The sequence below is a fragment of the Barbus barbus genome, assembly GCF_936440315.1.
Source record: "Barbus barbus genome assembly, chromosome: 21".
NCBI classification, from domain to species: Eukaryota; Metazoa; Chordata; class Actinopteri; order Cypriniformes; family Cyprinidae; genus Barbus; species Barbus barbus.
In genome coordinates this window covers 23,929,357-23,951,128 of record NC_136749.1, presented here as the reverse complement: position 1 = coordinate 23,951,128, position 21,772 = coordinate 23,929,357, and the positions used below count along the sequence as shown (strand labels likewise).

General features: G+C 37.3%; 2 protein-coding genes across 2 annotated transcripts; both read right to left on the bottom strand.

Moving 5' to 3' along the window:
* Positions 1-2,967: 2,967 nt before the first annotated feature.
* LOC306887402 (G1/S-specific cyclin-E2-like) lies at positions 2,968-8,153 on the bottom strand. Its single transcript, XM_079445097.1, has 11 exons — positions 8,135-8,153; positions 7,177-7,217; positions 6,993-7,068; positions 6,847-6,900; positions 6,230-6,378; positions 5,748-5,883; positions 5,494-5,640; positions 5,120-5,350; positions 4,921-5,032; positions 4,165-4,322; positions 2,968-4,061 (listed from the first exon to the last, which is right to left on the bottom strand). Exons 2-11 carry the CDS (start codon positions 7,188-7,190, stop codon positions 3,954-3,956), a joined length of 1,185 nt encoding a protein of 394 aa, XP_079301223.1. The 5' UTR covers positions 7,191-7,217; positions 8,135-8,153; the 3' UTR covers positions 2,968-3,953.
* A 2,303-nt stretch (positions 8,154-10,456) lies between these two features.
* LOC306887447 (tumor protein p53-inducible nuclear protein 1-like) lies at positions 10,457-19,050 on the bottom strand. Its single transcript, XM_079445170.1, has 4 exons — positions 18,803-19,050; positions 16,596-16,918; positions 13,811-14,162; positions 10,457-13,129 (listed from the first exon to the last, which is right to left on the bottom strand). The coding sequence occupies exons 2-4, from the start codon at positions 16,717-16,719 to the stop codon at positions 12,877-12,879; spliced, it is 729 nt and encodes a 242-aa protein (XP_079301296.1). The 5' UTR covers positions 16,720-16,918; positions 18,803-19,050; the 3' UTR covers positions 10,457-12,876.
* Between the last annotated feature and the right edge of the window lie 2,722 nt (positions 19,051-21,772).

Genomic DNA, 21,772 nt, shown 5'->3' with positions numbered 1-21,772 from the left:
TGAATTTCTTAAAATATATATATAAAAAAAAATATTGTAAAAAAATAAAAATCTTACTGACCCCATACTTTAATTTAAACAGGGAAGCCATGGTACTGGAAAACCTAAAAAATATATATATATAATAATAAAACATTTTTATTAAAATAAAATAAACTGTTAAAGTATTTCTTAGAATACTTTAAAATCTCTAAAAAACAATTTTAAAATGTAATTAAATTAAATGATTGAAGTCATCATAAATGACTAGAAAGCTAATGGACATGGAAATTGCACAGACAAATTTGTCATAAAGTTTGGGAAGCCTGCTTGATTAACAATAAACATTCACTGCATCAATGAGACACATTTCCTACATGTATACACTGATGAAACCTGTTCAGTTTGCAGTGACAGGTGTAAAACTCTAAATGATTTTCTTTGGATCAGCATACACCAGCAGAGCCATTAGGTTATTTTATGTCATTGAGAATCAAACCACAAAACACGGGTGAAATTAAATGGATCCCACATCTGCCTTTGAATGGAGCGCAGCATTATTCCCAGCAGCTTACTGATCAGGGCGTAATGTTTTAGAAATCTGCACTTGACCAAAACTCTTGTTTTAATGGACCCAGCTGCACTAGTAATGGCCGCCCACTTCTGAATTTTAACTCTGAAGCATAAATTTGCCAAAAGAGGGTCGTGAAGACACCGAAAGACTTCATAGGTGACTGATGTGCCAATGAATCACAAATCCGCTCATGCAAAAAGAGCATAAGTTACATTACTTTCGGTCAGTGGCGATATAAATCTGCATTCTGCCATGAATATTCATTGTGTAGTTTTTTTTCTTTCTTTGTCTTTTTCATAAGAGGGACGTAGTGTGTGATGCTAATCATTTCTGATGCTGGTGTGCTGAAACGTGGCGACGCTATCGTCTGTCTCACAACAGCAGATGAATGTATCGTGTACTGAGTAGCCGAAGATGAATCTCCACTGTGTCAAAGTCTGTTTTAAAAGTTCAAATGTGGCCAGACACAGCGCAAATACAATCATTAAAAAACTTATGGATATTTTAAATTGCAATATACTTCTGGATCTGTATAGTTCTATTTTTATTGTTGTGAAAACGAATATTAGTCTGCTCAAATTTGCAGGCTGCATTTTGTAAGAACAAGGAGCCATAAGATTGGTTTTTCAGTTTGGTTAGTCCTGTAATAAATGCTCAGCAAAACCTATACAAAAACATAAATAGAGTTGAAGACACATGGCCATTGCTCTTTTTCTGGAAAGGTCCAGGCAATGTCACTCCATGCCGCTTGTAAACCTTCTAACAAGAGCATGAGCTCATGGTCACAATGGCATGTTCCTTTCAGCCCATCACGGACCTGTGCTGCTCGTTGAACCATGTAAATAATGTAAATACAGAAATACTTTTTCTAGGGCCTTAACATTTTCCTTTTTGTATATGAATTTTAATAAATGAACTGTTTTCCCTGCGCAACCGTGAGAGCGTGGTTATTTAGTCATGTTTCCTCATCCTACATTTCACGCCTCAATGTCACTGATTTTCTTTTGTGTTGTTTTACTGCCACCCAGCGGTGACTTACTGGAATCACAGGCTGTTTTTTTGTTTTGTTTTTTTCTGCAGTATTGTTTGCAGTTGCTTCGTGATCTCTAGTTTCCTGCTCATTTCGGTCTTTTATATTATCATATCTTCATTTTCCAGTCTTTTTAAATTCCCTGAAATGTGAACCATGTCAAGTTTGCTCTCATTCTATTAGATGCTTCCTGAACCCTAGATCTGTTCATTCAGAGACATAAATTATGTATAAATCTTTATATATATTTTTGGTTTTGTTTTGAATTTTTGAGCTGCATAAGTCCTGCAGAACCTGACACATTTCTTGTTTATCATCGTGACCTTTCTGATACCTTAGATTGTGCTTTATTTATTAAATGTATTTACACACACACACAAATCTACTATACAATAAATATATACTATACTATACTATAGTACAGTAAAGATAGTTTTATGTCTGAAAGTTCTCCAAGCCATCATAATGCAGTGGTATGTGGGACACATTAAAAGTAAAAGCATGTGTAGTTTGGAGTGGGTTCTTTGTCTCAGAGGTTCTTGCAGGGGGTTGGGAGTTCAGGGGTAGGAAGCCCACTGAGGAGGGGACACTCGTTCCCAGAACTACACAATAACTCCCACAACAAAAGCATTGTAAGAAGAGTCCATGTCTTCAGCGCCAGCCACATGTCTGGCAGACACCTCTACATACAGACCAGCTGAGCACTGCATAAACCACCACATGCATCCTCTTTGCTGGAGGAACTGCTTGTGATATGTACCAAAATGGCAAAAGACCATTATACCACTTTAATATTGAGAAAAACTCTTTATCAAAGAACTGAGCTCTAATAAATACCAGTGGCTTCTGCATAGAGTTTCCTGTCAAAGATGCTCCACACACTGTATATCAAAAAGGTGTTTGTCTTCATTGTCTTTCCTGTTTATCTGGAGGTGAGGACAGCAACAACTTTTTGGGAGACTCCGATGTAACACCTCAACACCCTCATTAGGGCAATTTGCAATTCAGATTTGTCTTCGTGCTTTTCCTTTGTTGCGCCACCAAAAGGTACATCACCGCCTCCCCATCATACTCACATCAGACCAGCAATGTTTGAGCATTTCTGCAGATAAATGTTAGATTAGTGTGTTTAAAAATCGCAAGTTTCAAAGTTTGGGGACAGTAAAAGACTTTGTACATTAATCTTTTGAACATTATATTAAAGTATCCTGGGGGATACTTTCCAAATTAAGAAAAAATAAAAATAAAGCAGCACAGTGTCTTCAACACTGATAAATATTTCAAAGCAACAATTTAGCACATTAAAATGACTTCTGCGGAATCATGTAACAGTGAAGACTGGAGTAATGGCGTCGATCATGACAAATACACCGAAACAAGAAGACTCGTTTCACTTTTTAATAACTTCACATTGGACATTACAGAGTCTTGAAATTGTTATTTGTACACATATACATCTTATGTACAATTCATAGTACATTTTTACACTGTTATTAAATCAACAATGAAGCTAACATGACTGGCTCAAGTCCAGGTCAAATTTAATTCGAGCTATGCTACAAACAAAAGGCATTCAATTCATAAATAGCAAGCACCTCAAATTATTAAATATGCCTTTGGCATTGAGGAACAAAATTGCAATTCAAATATTAAAACGAAAAATCTATCTATATGAAATAAATATGCAGTTTGCTTCAATTCTGTTCGGTAAATTCACTTCTGAGGGGTGAAAACAGTCAAGTCTTACAGGAGTATCTAGAGAATGAAAACAAGGGAATGACATTCACAAGGATCTGAAGGTTTAAGAAAATAAGCCAATAACCGATTCTGCTGGTAGTACAGGCTCGCCCTGTTTAACAAGCACAGTTAGCACCGCCGGATTGGCATCAGACCAAAAATTCAGAACATACGTTTCACATCACACTCACAATAAAATTAAATTGTATTTACATAACATAAAACAGTAACATATGATCCATGAAGCAGCAACAGCATCTGTGCAGACTTCTGAACTGGCAACATAGCCAGAAGCTCTTAAGCAGGTTCAGTCTGAGATGATTAACGTTTCGTTTCTAGCTTGAGAAAATGGATATTAATCCATTCTTTGATGGAAGGCACTTTTGAGTGCTTCAAATACTGCTCTGGGAAACCAAACTTGGGTTCTCCCTCAATTCCACACAACATCTGAACATCTGGTTTGTTTGCATGTTACAGCATCTCAGCCTGGGTTCATTTAAAAAAAAAAAAAAAAAAAAAAAAAAAGTAATAATTAAAAAAATAAAATACCGCACACAGCTGTAAGTCTCTGGATGTGTTGTGCTGTGATGGCATTAAATGAAGACTAGCTATAGCAGGTTCTTTTCGAACCCGTCAGGCGTTAGCAGGTTTCTCAGTGCTTTTAGGAGGGGTCAGTATTCCAGCTACAGCCAACGGAGACATCCTGTCCAAGTTGTCCTGCTGCCGATCATGCACTTCACTCTGAAAAGACACGCACACAGAAAAAGGATGTGTTAAAACTAGTTAAATCTTAAATAAAGCCGATTCAGGAGACAATGAGAGGAAAAAAAAAAAAAAAGCGCACCAGCATGGATAGGTAGTCCGCGTGGGTCTGTATGTTGTGTCGACCTTCTGCTGCCACCTTTTTGAAGTCCTTCAGCTGTGGTCTGGGCCATTCACGTACCGCTCGTGCAAATGGGTTCATCCACCGCACACAGCTTGATATGCTGTCCCATGTGAGCCCTGGTGGGGGAAAAAATTAAATATTTAGCACAAATCAACAACTGATGCAAAAAAGGTTAGCGTTTCTGCAGGTTTTATGAAGGTAAGTTTAAGACCATTTTAAAGAATTTAAGCACACAATTAATTTATCAAAAAAAAAAAAACTTCACCTGTATCTATTGATTGCATTGCAAAAACCATGATCAAAAACCTTGTTGTCCAGCACAAAAAGCCCAAAGATTCAATCAATCAAGATACATTGAGAAGCAAAATGACAGAAGATAAGGAGTATTGTTCTCTGTAAAATTGATCAAAATTATGTGAGTTTTTCAATTAAAACAAAGACAAATCTGCTGATGGCGTCTCGATTCACGTATCTTGATTTAAGGATGTTTAGATATTTGAACTGGAAGACAAGACAAAAATACTGATAAAGATATTCATTCTCTGCAGTGCATGTAACATTTAATGCCATGGCTTTCTGAATTTAAGACCTCTCTCTACAACTTAAAACTTTTCAAGGCCTTAATTTGTAGATAGGGGAGACTTTAAGAGGCCTTTTTAAAAGCTGCAGAAACCCTGAAAATCCTTAAAGGACATCTAAGATCAGAAAGCTCACCTGATACTTTATGGACCGTTTCAAAAGAAGTAAAGTGACAAAATGCAGCAGCAGCGAGGACTCCATACTGGTAATCCAAACAATTAATGTCCAAAACGCAAAGATCCAACAACTGCAGAGAGGATTCAAGAGTCAGAAGAGGCATCAAGATAACAAAAAAGCCATGTAAATGTTTACTTCACAGGAGCTGAAGTCTCACCTGTGTGATTTGGATGTAGGTTTCCTGCGAGAACTGAGGAATGAGGAAATTAGCATCGTCCTTCGAAGAGTCCACTTGGGAGTACAGCTTCAACCATGAGATGACGGTCTCAGGACAGAGCTCCCAATTCAACGCCTTCAATATCACAAGCTCTTTAGCAAGAATCTCCTCCTCGTCGCAGGCTCCGTCCGTCACATAAGCAAACTCCTGAAGCTTTGGCGGGTAAATCTCCTGTCAAACAGAAACGCAATTTATGAGAAAAGCGGCACCGTGGAGTTCTGTGATGATCCAGGTGATTTGTATTACTTACAAATCTTACAGAAAAAACCCTTGTTCTATAAAACAGATTTAAGCTGATGTCAAAATTTAAGTACCTCTATCTTTGAGGCAATGAAGAGTGACGTTATGCCGATGAGCTGCAGCTGATCTTTGCCGATGTCTTTTTGAGTGAGCATGAAGCGATCAAAGATGTCCTGAGCCAAGTAAAATGTCTCCCTGTGGAGAGTATAAACTTCACTGACCTGTGTAGAAAGAATTTAATATCAGATTAACACAAACAATCAGGTGACAAGACCAAAAACCATTAATAAAAAAAATAAAATAAAATAAAAAATAGAAATAAACATACCTCCATGAGCCAGTCCAGCAGAATGGACCTCATTTTAGGCTGCAGGGTCGGATGCTGCTGGATGAAGCCCTTGTCATGTACATACTTCAGCTCCTTGTTTAGCATCTTTATCCACACATCATCTGAACTGGCCCAACTGACAAGACAACAGCAAATTAGTACTGAATGATATTAAACACTCAACGTAACATGTTCATAGATGAATTATGCTTGCACATTGCAAAATGCTGGTGATTAAAAAAAAAAAAAAAAAAAATCTTCCAAAACCAGCATTACATAACTCAGGAAGTGTTTGAAGTGGTTGCAATAAATTAAGCCAAGTTGTTTTCACTATGATTCAGGATTAGTTTCCTCAAAGAAACCGAAAAAGGGTAATAATGTTGTCAATCGGATTGATTCATTGAGCATCATTTATAAGAGACTTTGATTTATTAGCATTTCTTCTTCTTTTCAAAGGATGAGACGCTGTGATCATGTGTTACCTGAGGCATGGCAGCGGAGAGGGTTTCACAAAGAGGTTCTTGAATCTGAAGCGCTTGAATCCAGAAAGATTACCGGTCTCCTGATGAACCTCTTTCTGAGGAGTTTCGATTAACACACTGGGACTAATATCACCTTCAAAACACCGGTTCTAGAAAAAGAAAACAGTGTTTCTATTTAGATTTTACGAATAGGACTTAGCCAACTAAATTTACATAAGGCATGAGTAACAACAGATTTCTTTATAAAACCTTGTTTAGTGTACATTTAGTATGGCTGCAAAGGAATATCCTTTCAGGCATCAAAGCACATTTTATGCTTATGAACTTAATACAGCAGCTGCAAAACAAAACGTTAAGAATACTAAAAGATCATGCACTAAACTTTCAGTAATCTAATTAAATAAGATTTTTTTTCGCAGGCTGCTGAATAAAGGAAATAAACGCGGGAGGTTCTGGACGTGACCGAATTACTGCATAATAAACAGACTGCGAGAGAAAAACTAACATTTATTGCCATACAAACTTATGCTTAATATAACCAGTCTGGCTCTTTTAGCCGTTTACGAATAATGTACAAATATATGCAACACTGATAATAATCCATATCATCCGCTCACCTGAATTTCATAGTGTTGTTTCTTAGATGTTGACGGGACTCTTCTATTGCACTGCTGAAAAAAACCAAACAAACAATAAAAAGGTTATGATATTTAAATATTTGCGTATATTCTGAAGTAATATTCAAAATAAATCGTAGTCTCACCTCGCCTTTTCTTTTCCTCTGCGGTTTATTTTGTTCTGGTGCATTTTCATTTCTTGCTTGTAATGTGTTGCGACTACTGTTAAAACACAAAAGGTATAAAGAAACAAGTAAGTTAACGTTATTGGGGTTTTAAGGGTTAGCGAAGACAAACATTTCACGAACAAATGAAACTAATAATTCTTACCTGCGTCTTGACATTTTCTAAACAAATGGTGTGCTTTTCTCCTGTGAAACAAACATAACGTTAAATTACAGTTATTAACCAACACTTTTTCAGTCTAAACTAGGAATAGTGTAACTTGGTTACTACATATCTAAAACGCATTTATAAAAAATAACGCATTTAAGAAAAACACTTGCAAAAAAAGGCTTAACGTTAATAATAAACACTCAAGCTTCAGACCAGAGAGAAGCAGGCTAACGTTACATACATGACCAGAAATATCGAACGAATTATTATAATTCATACGAATTAAAAATAACAAAGTTGAAAGGCACTGATAGTAAATGCAAAGTCTACACACGCATCAGTATGATCTGATGTTTTTACAGAAACCAGAAATACATGATCCAGTTTTGTAGGTTTATCAAAGGACAGTCCGCGCCAATTTACATGAAGCGGGAGACTACAGCTGCCCCCACAAAAACCCATCGAAAATGTACTTAAAGCGCATTAAACACCAGTTTAACCGAAAACACAGTTCGGGTAACTCTTTAGTGTGTGGAAAACCCATACCACTTTTCACAATATCAGTTATTTTCCCAATTTCAGACCGAGTTTGCAAACGCGCGTCCAAACAAGGATCTGGCGCCTAGCAAAGCTGGCTAACTTTCAGCAACATCCTCCCTCCGAGGTCGATATTACATTCAACTTTTGCCTATGAGATACTCCTAAACGCATTAATTACGATTTCTGCCTAAATAATCTAACTAAAATAGCTGGTTTTAAGGGGTCCCGAAGGGATCTTCAACTTTAGTCGTACACGACTAAGTTAAAAGGCACATACTTCGGTTTTAAAGCCAACGCAACATGAAACAACAGCACTATGCCTTCTACAACATGTTCACAACACATTTTTAACGAAGTAAAATTAAAATAATAAAGCTTACAGGTGAAAGAAGACGAAAGTAAGTGTTCTTACCGCAGTGTTCAGCGCGAATGAATGAATGGATGGCGCCAAGCATTATATAGTCCAGGGGATCGCGGCTACTGCGCATGCGCGGCGCTCTCTTCAGCCTTTAAAAACAACCCGAAAAACTATATATAACGTTGTGTTTTGGGGCTAAAAATGACCAGGCAGCCTGATGTGTGATGGTTTTAAAGATCTACGTAGAATTAGAAACGATAAAATTTATTGTTTGTGAGAAACCTACAGAAATGTTTGTGTTTTGTAGACTTGCTTTTAGCCGCGTCGACCTTTGGTTTAAATATGTAAAAAACGCGCTTTCCTGCTTTCCCGGTTAAACGAATCCGGGGCTCGAGGACCTAATGCATCATATGCGAGTAGGTCTGTATGTTAAAAGTCGCATTTGTATGAAATAATGAAGAGTTTTTGACTCTAAGGAGACGCTTCCTAGTTTGACAGCTTCTAGTGGGCGGGGAGTAGAATCTGTTTGACCAATCATGGTTATTCTGAGAGAAACAACGTGCTCTTGTAAACAAACCCACGAGAGGATGCTTATTCTGACAGGCGTACTGAAAATGATACCTACCATTAATCTTATCATAATATTAGTTGCATTTCACAAACATAGATGTCAATTTATCAACCAAAAGCCTTTTTTTGTTAAATAAATTATCTTGATTCTGTAATTATCATGCACATTTTTTTTTGTGAAAAGGCGTTTGTATGTCTTCTAGCGACTGGTTGCATTATTATATTGTTTTGAGCATAAAACAAAAATGACATGAACACGCTAACATACATTTGACCAGAGAATAACACACAAGGGAACACAGTTCCGTCGATCCAAGATCAATGCAGCAGCTCTAAGTTACTTAAACACGTAAACGAGCTAAATTGTATTGTTTTAACCTTTTGAAAAACTACAGAATCCTAGGAATAGCTTTTGGAGGGATGTGAAAACAGCGCGGATTCTTCAAACAGTAATCCCGCTCACTCTTTTGTTTAGTGTATATTAAAATACGTCACATCCGGGGTGAGGGGAAATATTGCTACGTGTAATATAGAAATAAATAACTTCTTTTTCGCGTGCTGCATGTCTTCCAAATGCAGACATCCCCAAAATTCTATTTTTGCATCAACATTCACAAAACAAAGTTATGAAAATTCCGAGAGAGGACCTTTCCAAACAATTCGTCCAGTACAAAAGCTACTGCCACATTCAGAAATGAACTTTCTTATTAAGAATGTAATAAAATGCATATTAACTTGTGAGGAAATAACATTACGTTTCCCTGGCCATGTAAATCAATTTCACCCAAAAATTAATTAAAATATGATATAACATATACAGATCAAGTACTAAAGCAATAAAAAAAAAAAAAGATTTATATATTTTTAGATCTGATTTTAGTCAGTAATCAAAGCCACTGCATTAGCTGCTCATTCAACATTGTTGAGAGACTATAAAACTATACATGCTACAGGTCACTATAGGCACAAGAGAATTAGGAATCAACGACATTATAAAATTTGTGACCCTGGACCACAAAACTAGTCATAAGTAGCAATAGCCAACAATACGTTGTATGGGTCACAATTTTATGCCACAAATCATTATATTAGCCTAAGTAAAGATTTCCTGCTGTAAATATATCAAAACTTCATTTTTGATTATTAATATGCATTGCCAAGAACTTTATTTGGACAACTTTAAAGGCGATTTTCTCAATATTTAGATGTTTTTGCACCCTCAGATTCCAGATTTTCAAATAGTTGTGTCTCGGCCAAATATTGCCCTATACTAACAAACCACATCAATGGAAAGCTTATTTATTTTTTTAAATGGACCCTTATGACTGGTTTTGTGGTTCAGGGTCACATATATCAAATGTTCGATAACAGAAAAACAAAATGTATTAAACTGACATTTTTACCCTAGCATTTTAAATCAGTATATTGGGCATTTTTGACCCTATCATACCAGTAACCTCTGAAAGCACAAATGCATCGAGGAGAAGAACGAGGAGGGCATGATTAAACTGGTACAGTTAGAAATCTACTTTATTAAGGTTAATACCCACACGGTACAATGAATACAGTAATAGCTTGCAGTAATCATGGCTAGGGATTCTTTAGAGATTAGATGGGTTGAGTTACAGGCTGGGATGGGTTCTTGAAATGCTTATGAGTGGAAACCTTTCATTATAATTTGGTGTGGTGATTAAGCTACAGTATAACTTACACATGATGCCTGAACTTGCAAATACCTACCTAGTCTAAAAGATGTATGTCATATTTTAACATTTCTATTTACTAACAGAAAAGACAGAAAGCTTAATTTCATATTAAAACATTTATTGAGAAGGGAGTATACATAATGACAAATAGTTGGTTTCAAGACATGAAATGAACAATTTATTTGCAAATTATACTACGCATATAAAACAGTCTGTGTATGACAAGTATCCAAAACATATCAGTTCAAGAAAAAGATAAATAATGCTAAAACCCTACACTTTTGGCAAAGTGCTGTATTATTCCAGTAAAAAAAAAAAAAAAAATCATTAGGATATTAAGTAAAGATCATGTACCATGAAGATATTTTGTACCACAAATATATCAAAACTTCATTTTTGATTAGTAATATGCATTGCCAAGAACTTAATTTGGACAACTTTAAAGGCAATTTTCTCAATATTTAGATTTTTTGCACCCTCAGATTCCAGATTTTCAATAAATCACAATAGTTGTGTCTCGGCCAAATATTGTCCTATACTAACAAACCATACATCAATGGAAAGCGTATTTATTCAGCTTTCAGATGATGTATACATCTCAATTTAAAAAAATGGACCCTTATGACTGGTTGTGTATCCAGGGTCACATATATCAAATGTTCGATAACAGAAAAACAATGTATTAAACTGACATTTTTATCCTAGCAAAAAAAATAAAAAATCAACCAAAGCATAGTCTAAAACTTAGCAATGCCACAGAGAATTTTCTTCACACATTAAACACAGAAAACATTTGCTACATTTCGTGTAAAAGTTGACAGAGCAAGTGGCTCACAGAGACAAGGTAATCCTCTGTGCAAAGTAAAATTACATTTGTTTGTGTCCCTTTGGACAAATTTCAAGTTCTTCACGGATGCATTGTCATACTGTTCACCTGGAAGGCACATGATCCCCAAATGCAATTCAAGGCAAAATGAAATCCCTGTTATGAATACCAAATATCAGGCGTCTACTGACATAGGGAAAGAGGGCCTCTCCAGTATTACTCAAGGAATATGAAGAGAACCGTACATCCCTTCCATTCCCTTCGTCCACAGAAAAAAAAAAATGTCAGATATACTGCTCAACACGGACTGCAGCAAGCGAAAGAAGAAAAGCTGTATGTGTTTTCCTTGAGTTGCTCATGCATGTAATATGCATTCGACTGAATGTCAGAGTTACTGAATTCAGTTTCATTCCTTTATGGGAGACATTTACCTTGGCAGTGTCACAGGAAATTTACAACACCAGGTCGCGCGAGAAAGGAATAAAGAGTAACAAACATAACCTACGAAGAATTTTAAGTTCGTTGCTACTTCAAATATTTCGCTCAGCAAATACAATGTGTAACTAGTCAAAATAAAACATGAAAAAGGCATATAACACTAAGTCACTACACTGAGAGAACTAAAAAAAAATATTAAAAAATGCTAACAGTTTCACTCCATCGTCAAAGGCTTTAACAGTCAGTTAAGAGAAAGAGTTTGTTTTCACAGTCCTCGGAGGAGCAAGCTTTCATTCAAAGTGTGAGACACACGTTATGTTAAAGATTTACATCAATTACAAATATTTCCACAAGGTAACATACACAAGTTCTCCAGTATGTACAGAGACAATTTACCGTCTGCAAGTAATCTGCATTTTTAGCAAAGAGCAAAGGTGAACAGTGATGACCCTGAGACATGTACTGCAGATATAGAGCAAACATGAAAATTAACATTACAACACAATGTCTTTTTTTGTTTGTTTTTCACCTGTTGGAAAATTAGCACTACACAGTCATACATCAAATCAGTCACTAAAAATAGGAAAAACTGCTTACATACATATCTATGCAGATAACATACACTCTTATCAACTTCATACTGATATGTAATATATTCAATATTTTTTTTCTTTTGAAAATATTTTGGAAGTTTCTTTTTTTTTTTCTTTTTTTTATATATTTTACATATTTTGAAATCTACTATGGAAACAAGGCTTTTAGTGATAATAAACCCAGTATTTTAAAAGAGGAAAAAAAAAAAAAAAAACAATAAGAAAGCACTGATCTACAGAATCACAGGCAGGTTCCTTCCTAATCAGAAAAATGCTGCTGATGATTTCATCACTGATGTGATTGAACTTAGTATGGCTTAAAAAAAAAAGAAAAAAAAAAAAAAGGCAAAGACAACAAGTTAAAGGCACTGAAAGTGCCAAGCTGCCTACACATGCTCCAACAGAGCACTACAAAATTGCTCTCACTATAACAAAACACGTGGTTATTCAATCTTCATGAAACATAACATAAGAAAGAACCAGATGAAGCTTATAAAGGAAACATGATGCAGACACATTCAGGTCGAGCGGAACCTGCCGTGAAGTAAAGTGACCTATGGCATTGATTCTAAAGGACTCCGTTCCTTCTGGCGAAAGATCAATTCTCCCAGTGTGGAAGGGGTGGCGTGCAGGGGAGGACGGGGGAGTGCAGTGGGGACCGTCTCAGTAGTTGTACTGCCTCTGGCCCGGCTGGTGAACGTAGCCTCTGGTGGCTTTGGCCTGTCTGGCTCCGCCATCGCGTAGCAGGTTGAGGCGGCGGAGGGCGTTGCGGGACAGCTGCTGACGCTCCACGTTTTCACGGATGCGCTGGGCCAAGCGGCCGTTCTTGGTCTTCTCCAGAAACCCGGCGTGAGCAGCAACCAGAGCGGCTGTGTAGCAACCAGAAGGGTGACTGGGCCGGCGCTGAACGTCAGATCTGCGAAGCCAAACAGAATTGTTATATAACATTATTACACGGCTCACTGAAATGATTGATTTCGATTGGTCAGACGCAACATTTCGAGGTGTGGTGTTTTTTTTGTACATTGGAATGCATTGACACAAACAGGTGAAATTTTAAAACAGTTCCAATTTAAATCAATATTATATGTCCACATGTAATATGTCCACATAATTATTTATTTGGTGAAAAGCCATGGAAGAAGCTGTATGATTATACATTACACCTAAAAATGTCTTGGCTCAAAGCTGCTTGCTAGGAACCATTTTACTTTGTGGAAGATTTGAGCTAATAAAATATTTCAACAAATCAATATTTCTTCAAATCAATTATGTACTTATATGCCCATGTATTAGCCATATATTAAGCAAGATAATGTACATCCAGCCAGTTGTTATTGCAAAATAAACCCCTTCAGAATAATACACTTTAAAAAAAAGGTACAAAGCTGTCACTGGGTTGGTACTCTGAGATACAAAAGCTAAAAGGTACATCTTTGTATGATATTTTTCCCTAAATGGGACATATTATATTATAATTTTGTACCTTTTTTCTGAGAGTGCACAATAGAATAAACCCCTGTCAGGTTTTATTCTGTGATAACAACCGTCTGGAAATAAATTAACTTACACACAAAACTCTCAATCTGCCTTTTACCTTAAAATCGATGGCTCACGGGTGCCGTCCTTGGCAGGTCGTTGACGAGGGCTGTGAACGGCGTACACGGACATGCTGGGATGCTCGATCAGAAGGTTCTCCAGAGGACTGGTCTCCAGCAGGACCGGAGCTCTGCCTCCAGCCATGAAACACGGCGGAGGGGTGATGAACCAGCTCTCTTCCAGCCCACATGTCGCCTCTAGACGCAAGAAGTTGCCATCCTCTGCGTCAGTGTCTGCCGCTGAATCCAGAGAGGAGCAGGAGGAGCAGCGCACGGGAGAGTCCAGGGGAGCGACATCGTCAGAGCATACGTCCACCAGTTCATCTCCACACTCACCGGAGCAGGCCTTCGCTACAGGAGCAGAGAGAATCTTATTACATGCCTTCCTATAGTAATCAGTTCATTGGATTTTAACAAACTTCTGTCTGTAACATTTAAACATCAGTGTTTAACTCATTTTGCACTGTTCACACTATTCATAAAACCCCAAATTCAGTATGAAATTGAAATTCCCTAATGTGAGTGAAACAGCTTCTTGAGCAAAAGAAAATGATGACAAGGACACATGAAAAAAGAAAAGAAAAAGAGGAAGAATAATATGCCCAGATAAATGTTTTACTACAAACGCTGCAATACTCTATAAAATTTTTAAACTGTCCATTTTAATTTTATGGTGACTTCAAAAAGCGATCTGACTCTGGAAGACAATACAATGAGGGGAGGAAAAAAAATTAAAAATCCCATTCACACTGAAGAAGTACTAGGCCTATATTTCATCCAAGTCATATGTAGAGTGTAGAATATCACAATAAAGTAACTTGGAATGCTGAGAAATCATAATTCATCACTGGTAAATATTGAAAACATCTCTGTCTATATAAATTTAAGTCTCAAGTCAAGTTGAGCTTTATTGTCATTCCGCTACATGTGGGGACATCCAGTGGAACGAAATGTCGTGCCTCACAGGACGACGGTGCTACATAAATACAGACATACAATCAAGCAAAAACACTATAAACCTATACACAACTAACCTACTGGCAGATTTTAACTATAAGTATACTATATATAAATATTTACCCTATACAAACTAAAAATAAAAAATAAAAGATATAAAATACAAACTACATGAATGCTTCACATAAATACTGTACATGTGCAAAGAGTCTTTTGTGGGATTGTGCACAGAGGAGAGTGTGTTACTACAGGTGGTTTGAACAGGCCCACTCACCTGTGTGTAGCACACTTCGAATTGCATAAAAAAAAGTTCTATCGAAAACAACTCATATGTTTAGACAGAAACTGAGAGAGTAAATATTTTGCACACACTTCACTTCTATTTGTACTCTTCGTGGTTCCTGGCAGGTAACCAGAAATGGTGTAAACAGCTGGCTTTTGGGCAGGGCCTCTGAGACGCCACACATTTAGTGACCTCTAGAGGGCGGTATAATCGAACTTGAAGTGAACAAACACTGCAGAAACTTGACAGCTTTCACATGAAGTTTATGTGACAAATTTGAAATTACAGTGATAACACCTTATATTTATACCAAATGTAACACGCCCAACTAGTGATTAGAGGGTCCCACACCCATAACACGGTGTTATAGCACACACAGTACTTCCCTTGCACAGAGCCACACCTTGTTTATCTGTAGCCTTGCAGCGTCCTGCCAGATGACATCAAACATATTCTCAACTCAACTGGTTAAGAAGGCTTTTCACCCTCTTACAGCACTCTTCAATGTCCCTGAGAAGGCAGTTAACCTTTAAGCCTCTGACCATGATGGGAAAATACTCACTTACTTCCGTCAAGCTATATGGTTATGAAACAAGAGAAATGTTTTTAATCTCCATTCCCTTCCTGTCTAGCCTTTAGGCAACGATTGATGCTTGTAATTGTTCCATGTTCAAGGCCGACTCGCTTTATGTTCATAAAAGGTAACTTAATCTGTCCTATTTTTATCGTAGACCCCACCATAGACACTTTTGTCTGACAGGCTAAAAGCGCTGTTGCCCATAAACATGTCTGTCGCCCCGGTCCTAAAACAGGGAACTGGACCATCTAGATTGCCTTGCACCTGAAATATTCACACACATACACAATATGAGAAGGCCTGTATTTGGGCAGGCAGCTTATGAGAGGCATCATGTTAATGAGGGCATCGCGTCTGTGCCAGGGGTATCTGTAATACGGCTCCTGCAGACCAAGTCATCAGTATCAACTGAGGTAATCTAGGGTCATCTCATGAATAACAGAACGTTTGCATAGCCAGTCTGCGCTGATTTTGGAGGGAAAATATGTGAAATTCTGTTCATTCCATGTAAAGTTGATGCAAAATGGAGTTTGCAACCCCTTTTATGTCCATCATTAGGACAAATTTGAGAGTAAAACGGGATATTCTATGTATGGCAAAACTTGGCTATATAAATTGGAAATTGATCCATAGACTTTATTTTCATTTCATGCCAACTTCAACATTATTTAATGGATGGTATGGCCTAAGTGACATCACCAGAAAAAGAAAGTTGATTCTGAGGAAGAGCAAGTTTGACTAAAGATTCTGAAGACACTGGGAATGGACAATTAGAAGAACATGCACCAATGTTCACAATAAAGTTACAAACATGCATTAAAAAGGTTACAATTACTTGAAATGCTGAGATGACAAAACCCTTGTTCTTTTGATACAAACTGCCTGTTCATTTCTGCATTTAGGGAGAAACTCTTACACAAGATCCATATTTCAGTTTTCTAATCAAAAACAGGAAATGTTCTCTCACCTAGATAATCGACCAGAATCCACTCATCGTCCTCCTCTTTCTCGTTGAAGTCTGGATCCACATGACATCCACTGCCCTCCTCCAGGGAGTCTCCAAACAAGATGCTGGTGAACCTCTGGAACATGGTGTTGTCCGGGGCAGAGGCGCGAGGCTGGATAGTCCTGCTGGGAGTGGGTGAGGGCCGGGCTCTTTGGTCATCAGCTGCGGGAGCCGCTCACTGAGATCTTGGTAAAGGTGCTGAAGTGCATTAGTTACTCCTTCTCAGCCGAGGAACACCTGATGAAGATCAGCCATAGCTCTTGATGATTGTGCAAAAACAGGCCCTGGAGGACAAGCAAGAAGATAACGGTGTTTGTTAATGAAAATATACACAAAAACTGAGCAGCCTTCAAGTACAGAACGTTTCCTGGTATTTATCATGCTCTGTTGCGATTAGCCATAAATTACACGTCATAAAATACAGATGGATATTCCTGAGAACAGACCAGCCATAACAAAGCGGTCTAAAGTGTCTCTGCTGTCACAGATACTGCCTGTCCTCTTCACACGAAGCTGATGCCTATGAAAACTGATCTTTGTACAGATACACCCAGCCTCCTTCAGGACTGTGACTCATGAGGGTACCTTTATCCGTTGTTTTTCTTGCGAAAACAATGAGAGACAGCTGTGAAGTTAAGGCCTACAAGCTGTTCTTCACCCCACTACATCATTAAAACAAGACAACCAATTCATACTCCGTTCCACCTGCTCATACAGTCATGGCAGCACTCTTTGTTTGTGTGTTTAGGGGGTTGGGGGCTATTATGGGGTCACATACATATAATAAGCACCCTTCAGAACCCCCCAAAAAGAGGATTAGACTGACTGACAAGCAGGATGATAAGTAGGACTGGGATGGCCTTTGTGTCACCAGCCCAGAGGAAAACTGTATTGCTGAGAGGTCACTAAGGAGCTAAGGAGATAAAAATTAAATACACAGAGAACTTCATTATGCATCAACTTGGTTTTTCATTAAATAACAGATCTTCACTACATACACATTTCTCAAAGGAAAAGCAGTCAAGAGAATCCCATTTAATCTCTCTATTGTTAAAAGAAAAAATCATGGGAAATGCTCTTAAAATAAATCTTTAAAGATGTTAAGATAAAACTGAAATTGAACAAAATGTCTATGTAATTTGTAAATGTGGTGTATACACAGAAAAGACAGAAAATCACATCAAAAGTGGCGAAAAAAAATGCAAAGTGCATATTAAACCATATTTACTTGATGATCATGCACATGACATGACATAAAGAGAAAAATACAATTAAAGTAGAACATATCAGAACTGAACTTGCTTTTGAAAGATCTTCTAGCCTGGTCTTAAATTTGGATCTTAGCCTGGGCAAGATTGTCTTCAGCTTATTTAGCTGGTTTCCTGGTGAAAACTGGCCAAACCCCTCCTGAAACCAGTGAAAACCTGCAAACCATCTTAGACTAAACGTTAGTTAAACGTGTTTTAACTGGTGGAACGTACTATTACATATTAGAGGCAGCGTTGAAGAGATTACTATTATACATTTATTTTTTGCAGGCCCAAAACTGAACACTGCACACATTTCAATTTTCCTTTACTGATATTGTTCAAACTGCTGGTCCAAAATGGGAACATCATTTAATGTGGAAGCACTGAACAAAACAAGATACCTTATACTTAAGGTAACAACTGTTCAAGTAATATTAATAACGCACCCATGCATTGAGAAAGCATGCACCGTCGAGCTTATTACAATCTGAATAACTGTACAGGTGCACACATATAAGAAAGCTGCATTTGCTTGTCATATATGATGGTTTATTGACCCGCACATAGAGCCTGGCAGGGGGAGGGATGAGTGTAACCCTACACCGAGCGACTGGGCGGACCGTGAACCCAAACGCTTCAACTGACTGCTGAACAAAGCTTAATCCGTAAAATCCGAACATGCTCACATTGCAGAAACAAACAATGAACATCAAATCGCCTGCAGGCTTCGACGGGTTACGCGATGCAGAATGTCGATATATGTAAATACATGTTTTCTTCCATTTTTAACATTTACATGCTCGGCCAAAATTTCGCTTTTTTCACAACCTATATTAAGTAAATTTTGATTATACATTCATAGTATTATTTAAGTCCAAGTATTAATGGTCGATCCACAACAAAGAGTTTTTAACTCACCTGCGGCAAAAAGTAATGTAAACAGGAAGAGGGTTGACTTCAAGAACAAAAACAGATCACAGTGCTTGAGGTAGATTATTTGCCGTGCGATATATAAAAATATATAAATACAATTCTTCTCGGAAGAAATTAAAAGTTTCTGGACCCTTTAGTTCAGAGTTTTGTCGGTTCTTTTTCGTTTCTTCTCCGAGGTCTCAACTGCTCTCTTTGTTATTGTTGTGGAAAATTAACAGCTGATCGGTCGTTACGTAGCTGAGGACAGCCTATGGGCGGGGCTTGCCAGATCCCTCTCAGCCAATGAAATGGCGCCCTTGACTATGACTGACTGTCACCAACGCACGTGACCTCATCCCGGGAAAGGCAAGACCGGGCAGAGCACTCCATGTTAAGGAGTGTCACTCAGTATTTGTTTGGTTGTACAAAGTTTTTGGAAATATTCTTTAAAAACATAATAGTTTAAAAAGCCGTACATATTATACTCTTAACTTTTGAATCATTATTGACTGAGCAGGATCATATAAGTGATCAAATTTACTGAAGACAGAACTAAAATCACTTGGAAGAATGTATTCGCATTACATAACTGAAATGACTGGAATTTTTTCATGAAGTTTATCGGTGCTAAAACATTCCGATTGGCTCTAAAAACTTTTACCTTACACAGTTTTCACCCAACTAAACAAACTGTTAAAAGAAAACAGCGTATGATTCAATCAGCTGGTCACTATTACCTAACATCCTAAAAATGCATTTATTTACTTACCAAATAAATAAACTGACATTAAATATAGATTTGATTATTGGAAAAGAACATGATTGCACAGCTTCAAAATATCTGACCACAGAATGCATGACTGACCAATCAGAATCAAGTGCATCTAATTATTAAAAGATTTAAGTAAAACTGTCATTTTGGGGTAAATTGTAAATGGTATATTCTTTTTAGCTCTTTATTGAGTGAAAACGACTACAACAAAACATTGAAATTCTCCCCATTATAGATGTAGGTCACCAGTTTTTTGGGAACAAAGCACTTTACCCCCCTCAACACAGCTCAGATGGATGTATTCAAGAAGCCTGTTTTGCTAAGGGAGGCCTCTTCTAAGATTCAGCTATCTGCCGCCGCTAAGACACTATAGTTTGAACAAAAGGACTTTCCCTGGTGAGTCAGCAGATCTAATAAAGCAAGCTAAACTTGTCATTGCATCATCCATACATTCAGAGATTAATCTAAACAGATAATATATATGATTATTTTTAATAGCTAGTGATATTAAAACACATTTTAGGCATAATGTTAAGAAATGTGCATTGTGTAATAAAAAACAACAACACTCCAAATAAAGTTTAATACATAAATTTTGAAGGATTTGAAGTATACTTAAAATGAATGTATTTTAAATAAAGTATGACAGATTTTATAGCGATTACTGAGGATATAAATTTCAGTCCTGCTCAGAATAGCGTTTGTACCCTTTGTCCTGTGTTCCCTCGAAATGAGACAAATTACCTTTTCATCAGGATAGAAAAAAAAAACTTTCTTTCCTGGTTTGGAATTATGTCTCTGACACAGCACTTATTGTAGTTTCAGTCCACTTCCGCTTTTTCAGACCACAACCCCGTTTATGTACAAGAGGGACAATTTTCCTGATGGATAAATATGTTCTAACCCTCTATTTTCCCCCCTATAGGATGACGTGAGAGTGAATCAGCGTTCTCATGCGCTGTCATCATGTTTTTCTTCTGTTTCTGGATATTTCCTTTATTTACCCTCCAAAACAAGGCCACACCTGCTCACTCTGGGTTAAACCATTAAAATAAGCCACAGCCCACCCTGACCTCGACAGGGCTTGTCTGAAGTGGTGTCAGAACATCCAGTTATTTAACTAACTGATTAAAATGTCAGTCAAGAGTTTGACGACTATGTGGAAAAGTAACTTTTTGGATGAAGTAAGATTTTATTGCATGCTATTTATTATTTGAGCAATTTTATAAAAGACGTTATTGTATTATAATAAATTATCTGAACAAAACACATGCCTAATTTCATCCTAACATGGCTTAAGATTTCTAATCTGTTGTCTGAACTGATTCTTATCAAGCCTTGCCATAACAGAACATATTGTCTATGTTCATTATGATTTCACAGCATTCCTGATATAAACAACATATCCACCGTCCAGAGGTCCACACTCTGATGTAATTCTGTTAATGTTTAGGGCATGTACCAAACCTGTTGTGCAATAAACCATAGTCAAGTTATTTAATTTGACATAAAATGAACAGATAAAACAAGGCTGTGAGGAATAGTAACACCATATCTCATCTCACAAATGGATGGGAGTTGTTGTGCTGGTCTTTATACAGGTCCATACACATATTCTCAGTGGTAACCTTTTTGTGAGTCATTCTTAGATGTGTCCACAGATGACGAAACTCATGTCACAGGATCCTCGTGGCATTTCCAGAACCTCTTTTTCTGACGCAACTAAAAGTCAAAAGGGGAGTGTGACGAAGAGTTTAATCACAAAAAGCACTACGTACACAGACATGATCTCTGAAACGACCTGGTTTACTACCTGACACTTAGGTTAAACAAAGCAGACTGAAAAATCAAACACATTGCATATACTTGCAATGGCACCAAAGTGTATTTGGAGGATGTGACGCATGCTTTAAATATAAAATTATCAAACAAAAGAAATACTATCACGACCACACTGATTACATATCAAATAACAATAAAGCAAAATGGAAAACCGGATTTGGGCACTTTCTGGACAGGTCACATGTTATGAGCAACACCTGTGAACTTCAACTGAACTCAAAATGTACATAATTTAAAGTGTGCCTTAAAAATTTTATCTAAATGTTTAGTATACAGCTATTTGTAGTTCTAATGCCATCCATATAGTCACAAATGTTACAAGAAAGCACTACCCTAGAGGACAAATCATCTGGAATGCATTT

Excerpts from the sequence above, each read along its gene's own strand:
- LOC306887402 (XM_079445097.1), bottom strand. Across the intron at positions 6,379-6,846 it reads AACAACACTATGAAATTCAG|AACCGGTGTTTTGAAGGTGA; the intron begins GTGAGCGGATGA and ends TTCTTTTTCTAG. Across the intron at positions 5,884-6,229 it reads TCTCCGCTGCCATGCCTCAG|TTGGGCCAGTTCAGATGATG; the intron begins GTAACACATGAT and ends TTGTCTTGTCAG.
- LOC306887447 (XM_079445170.1), bottom strand. The coding sequence starts at position 16,719 with ATGTTCCAGAGGTTCACCAGCATCTTGTTTGGAGACTCCCTGGAGGAG. Across the intron at positions 14,163-16,595 it reads GATTCTGGTCGATTATCTAG|CGAAGGCCTGCTCCGGTGAG; the intron begins GTGAGAGAACAT and ends CTGCTCCTGTAG. Across the intron at positions 13,130-13,810 it reads CGTGAGCCATCGATTTTAAG|ATCTGACGTTCAGCGCCGGC; the intron begins GTAAAAGGCAGA and ends TTGGCTTCGCAG.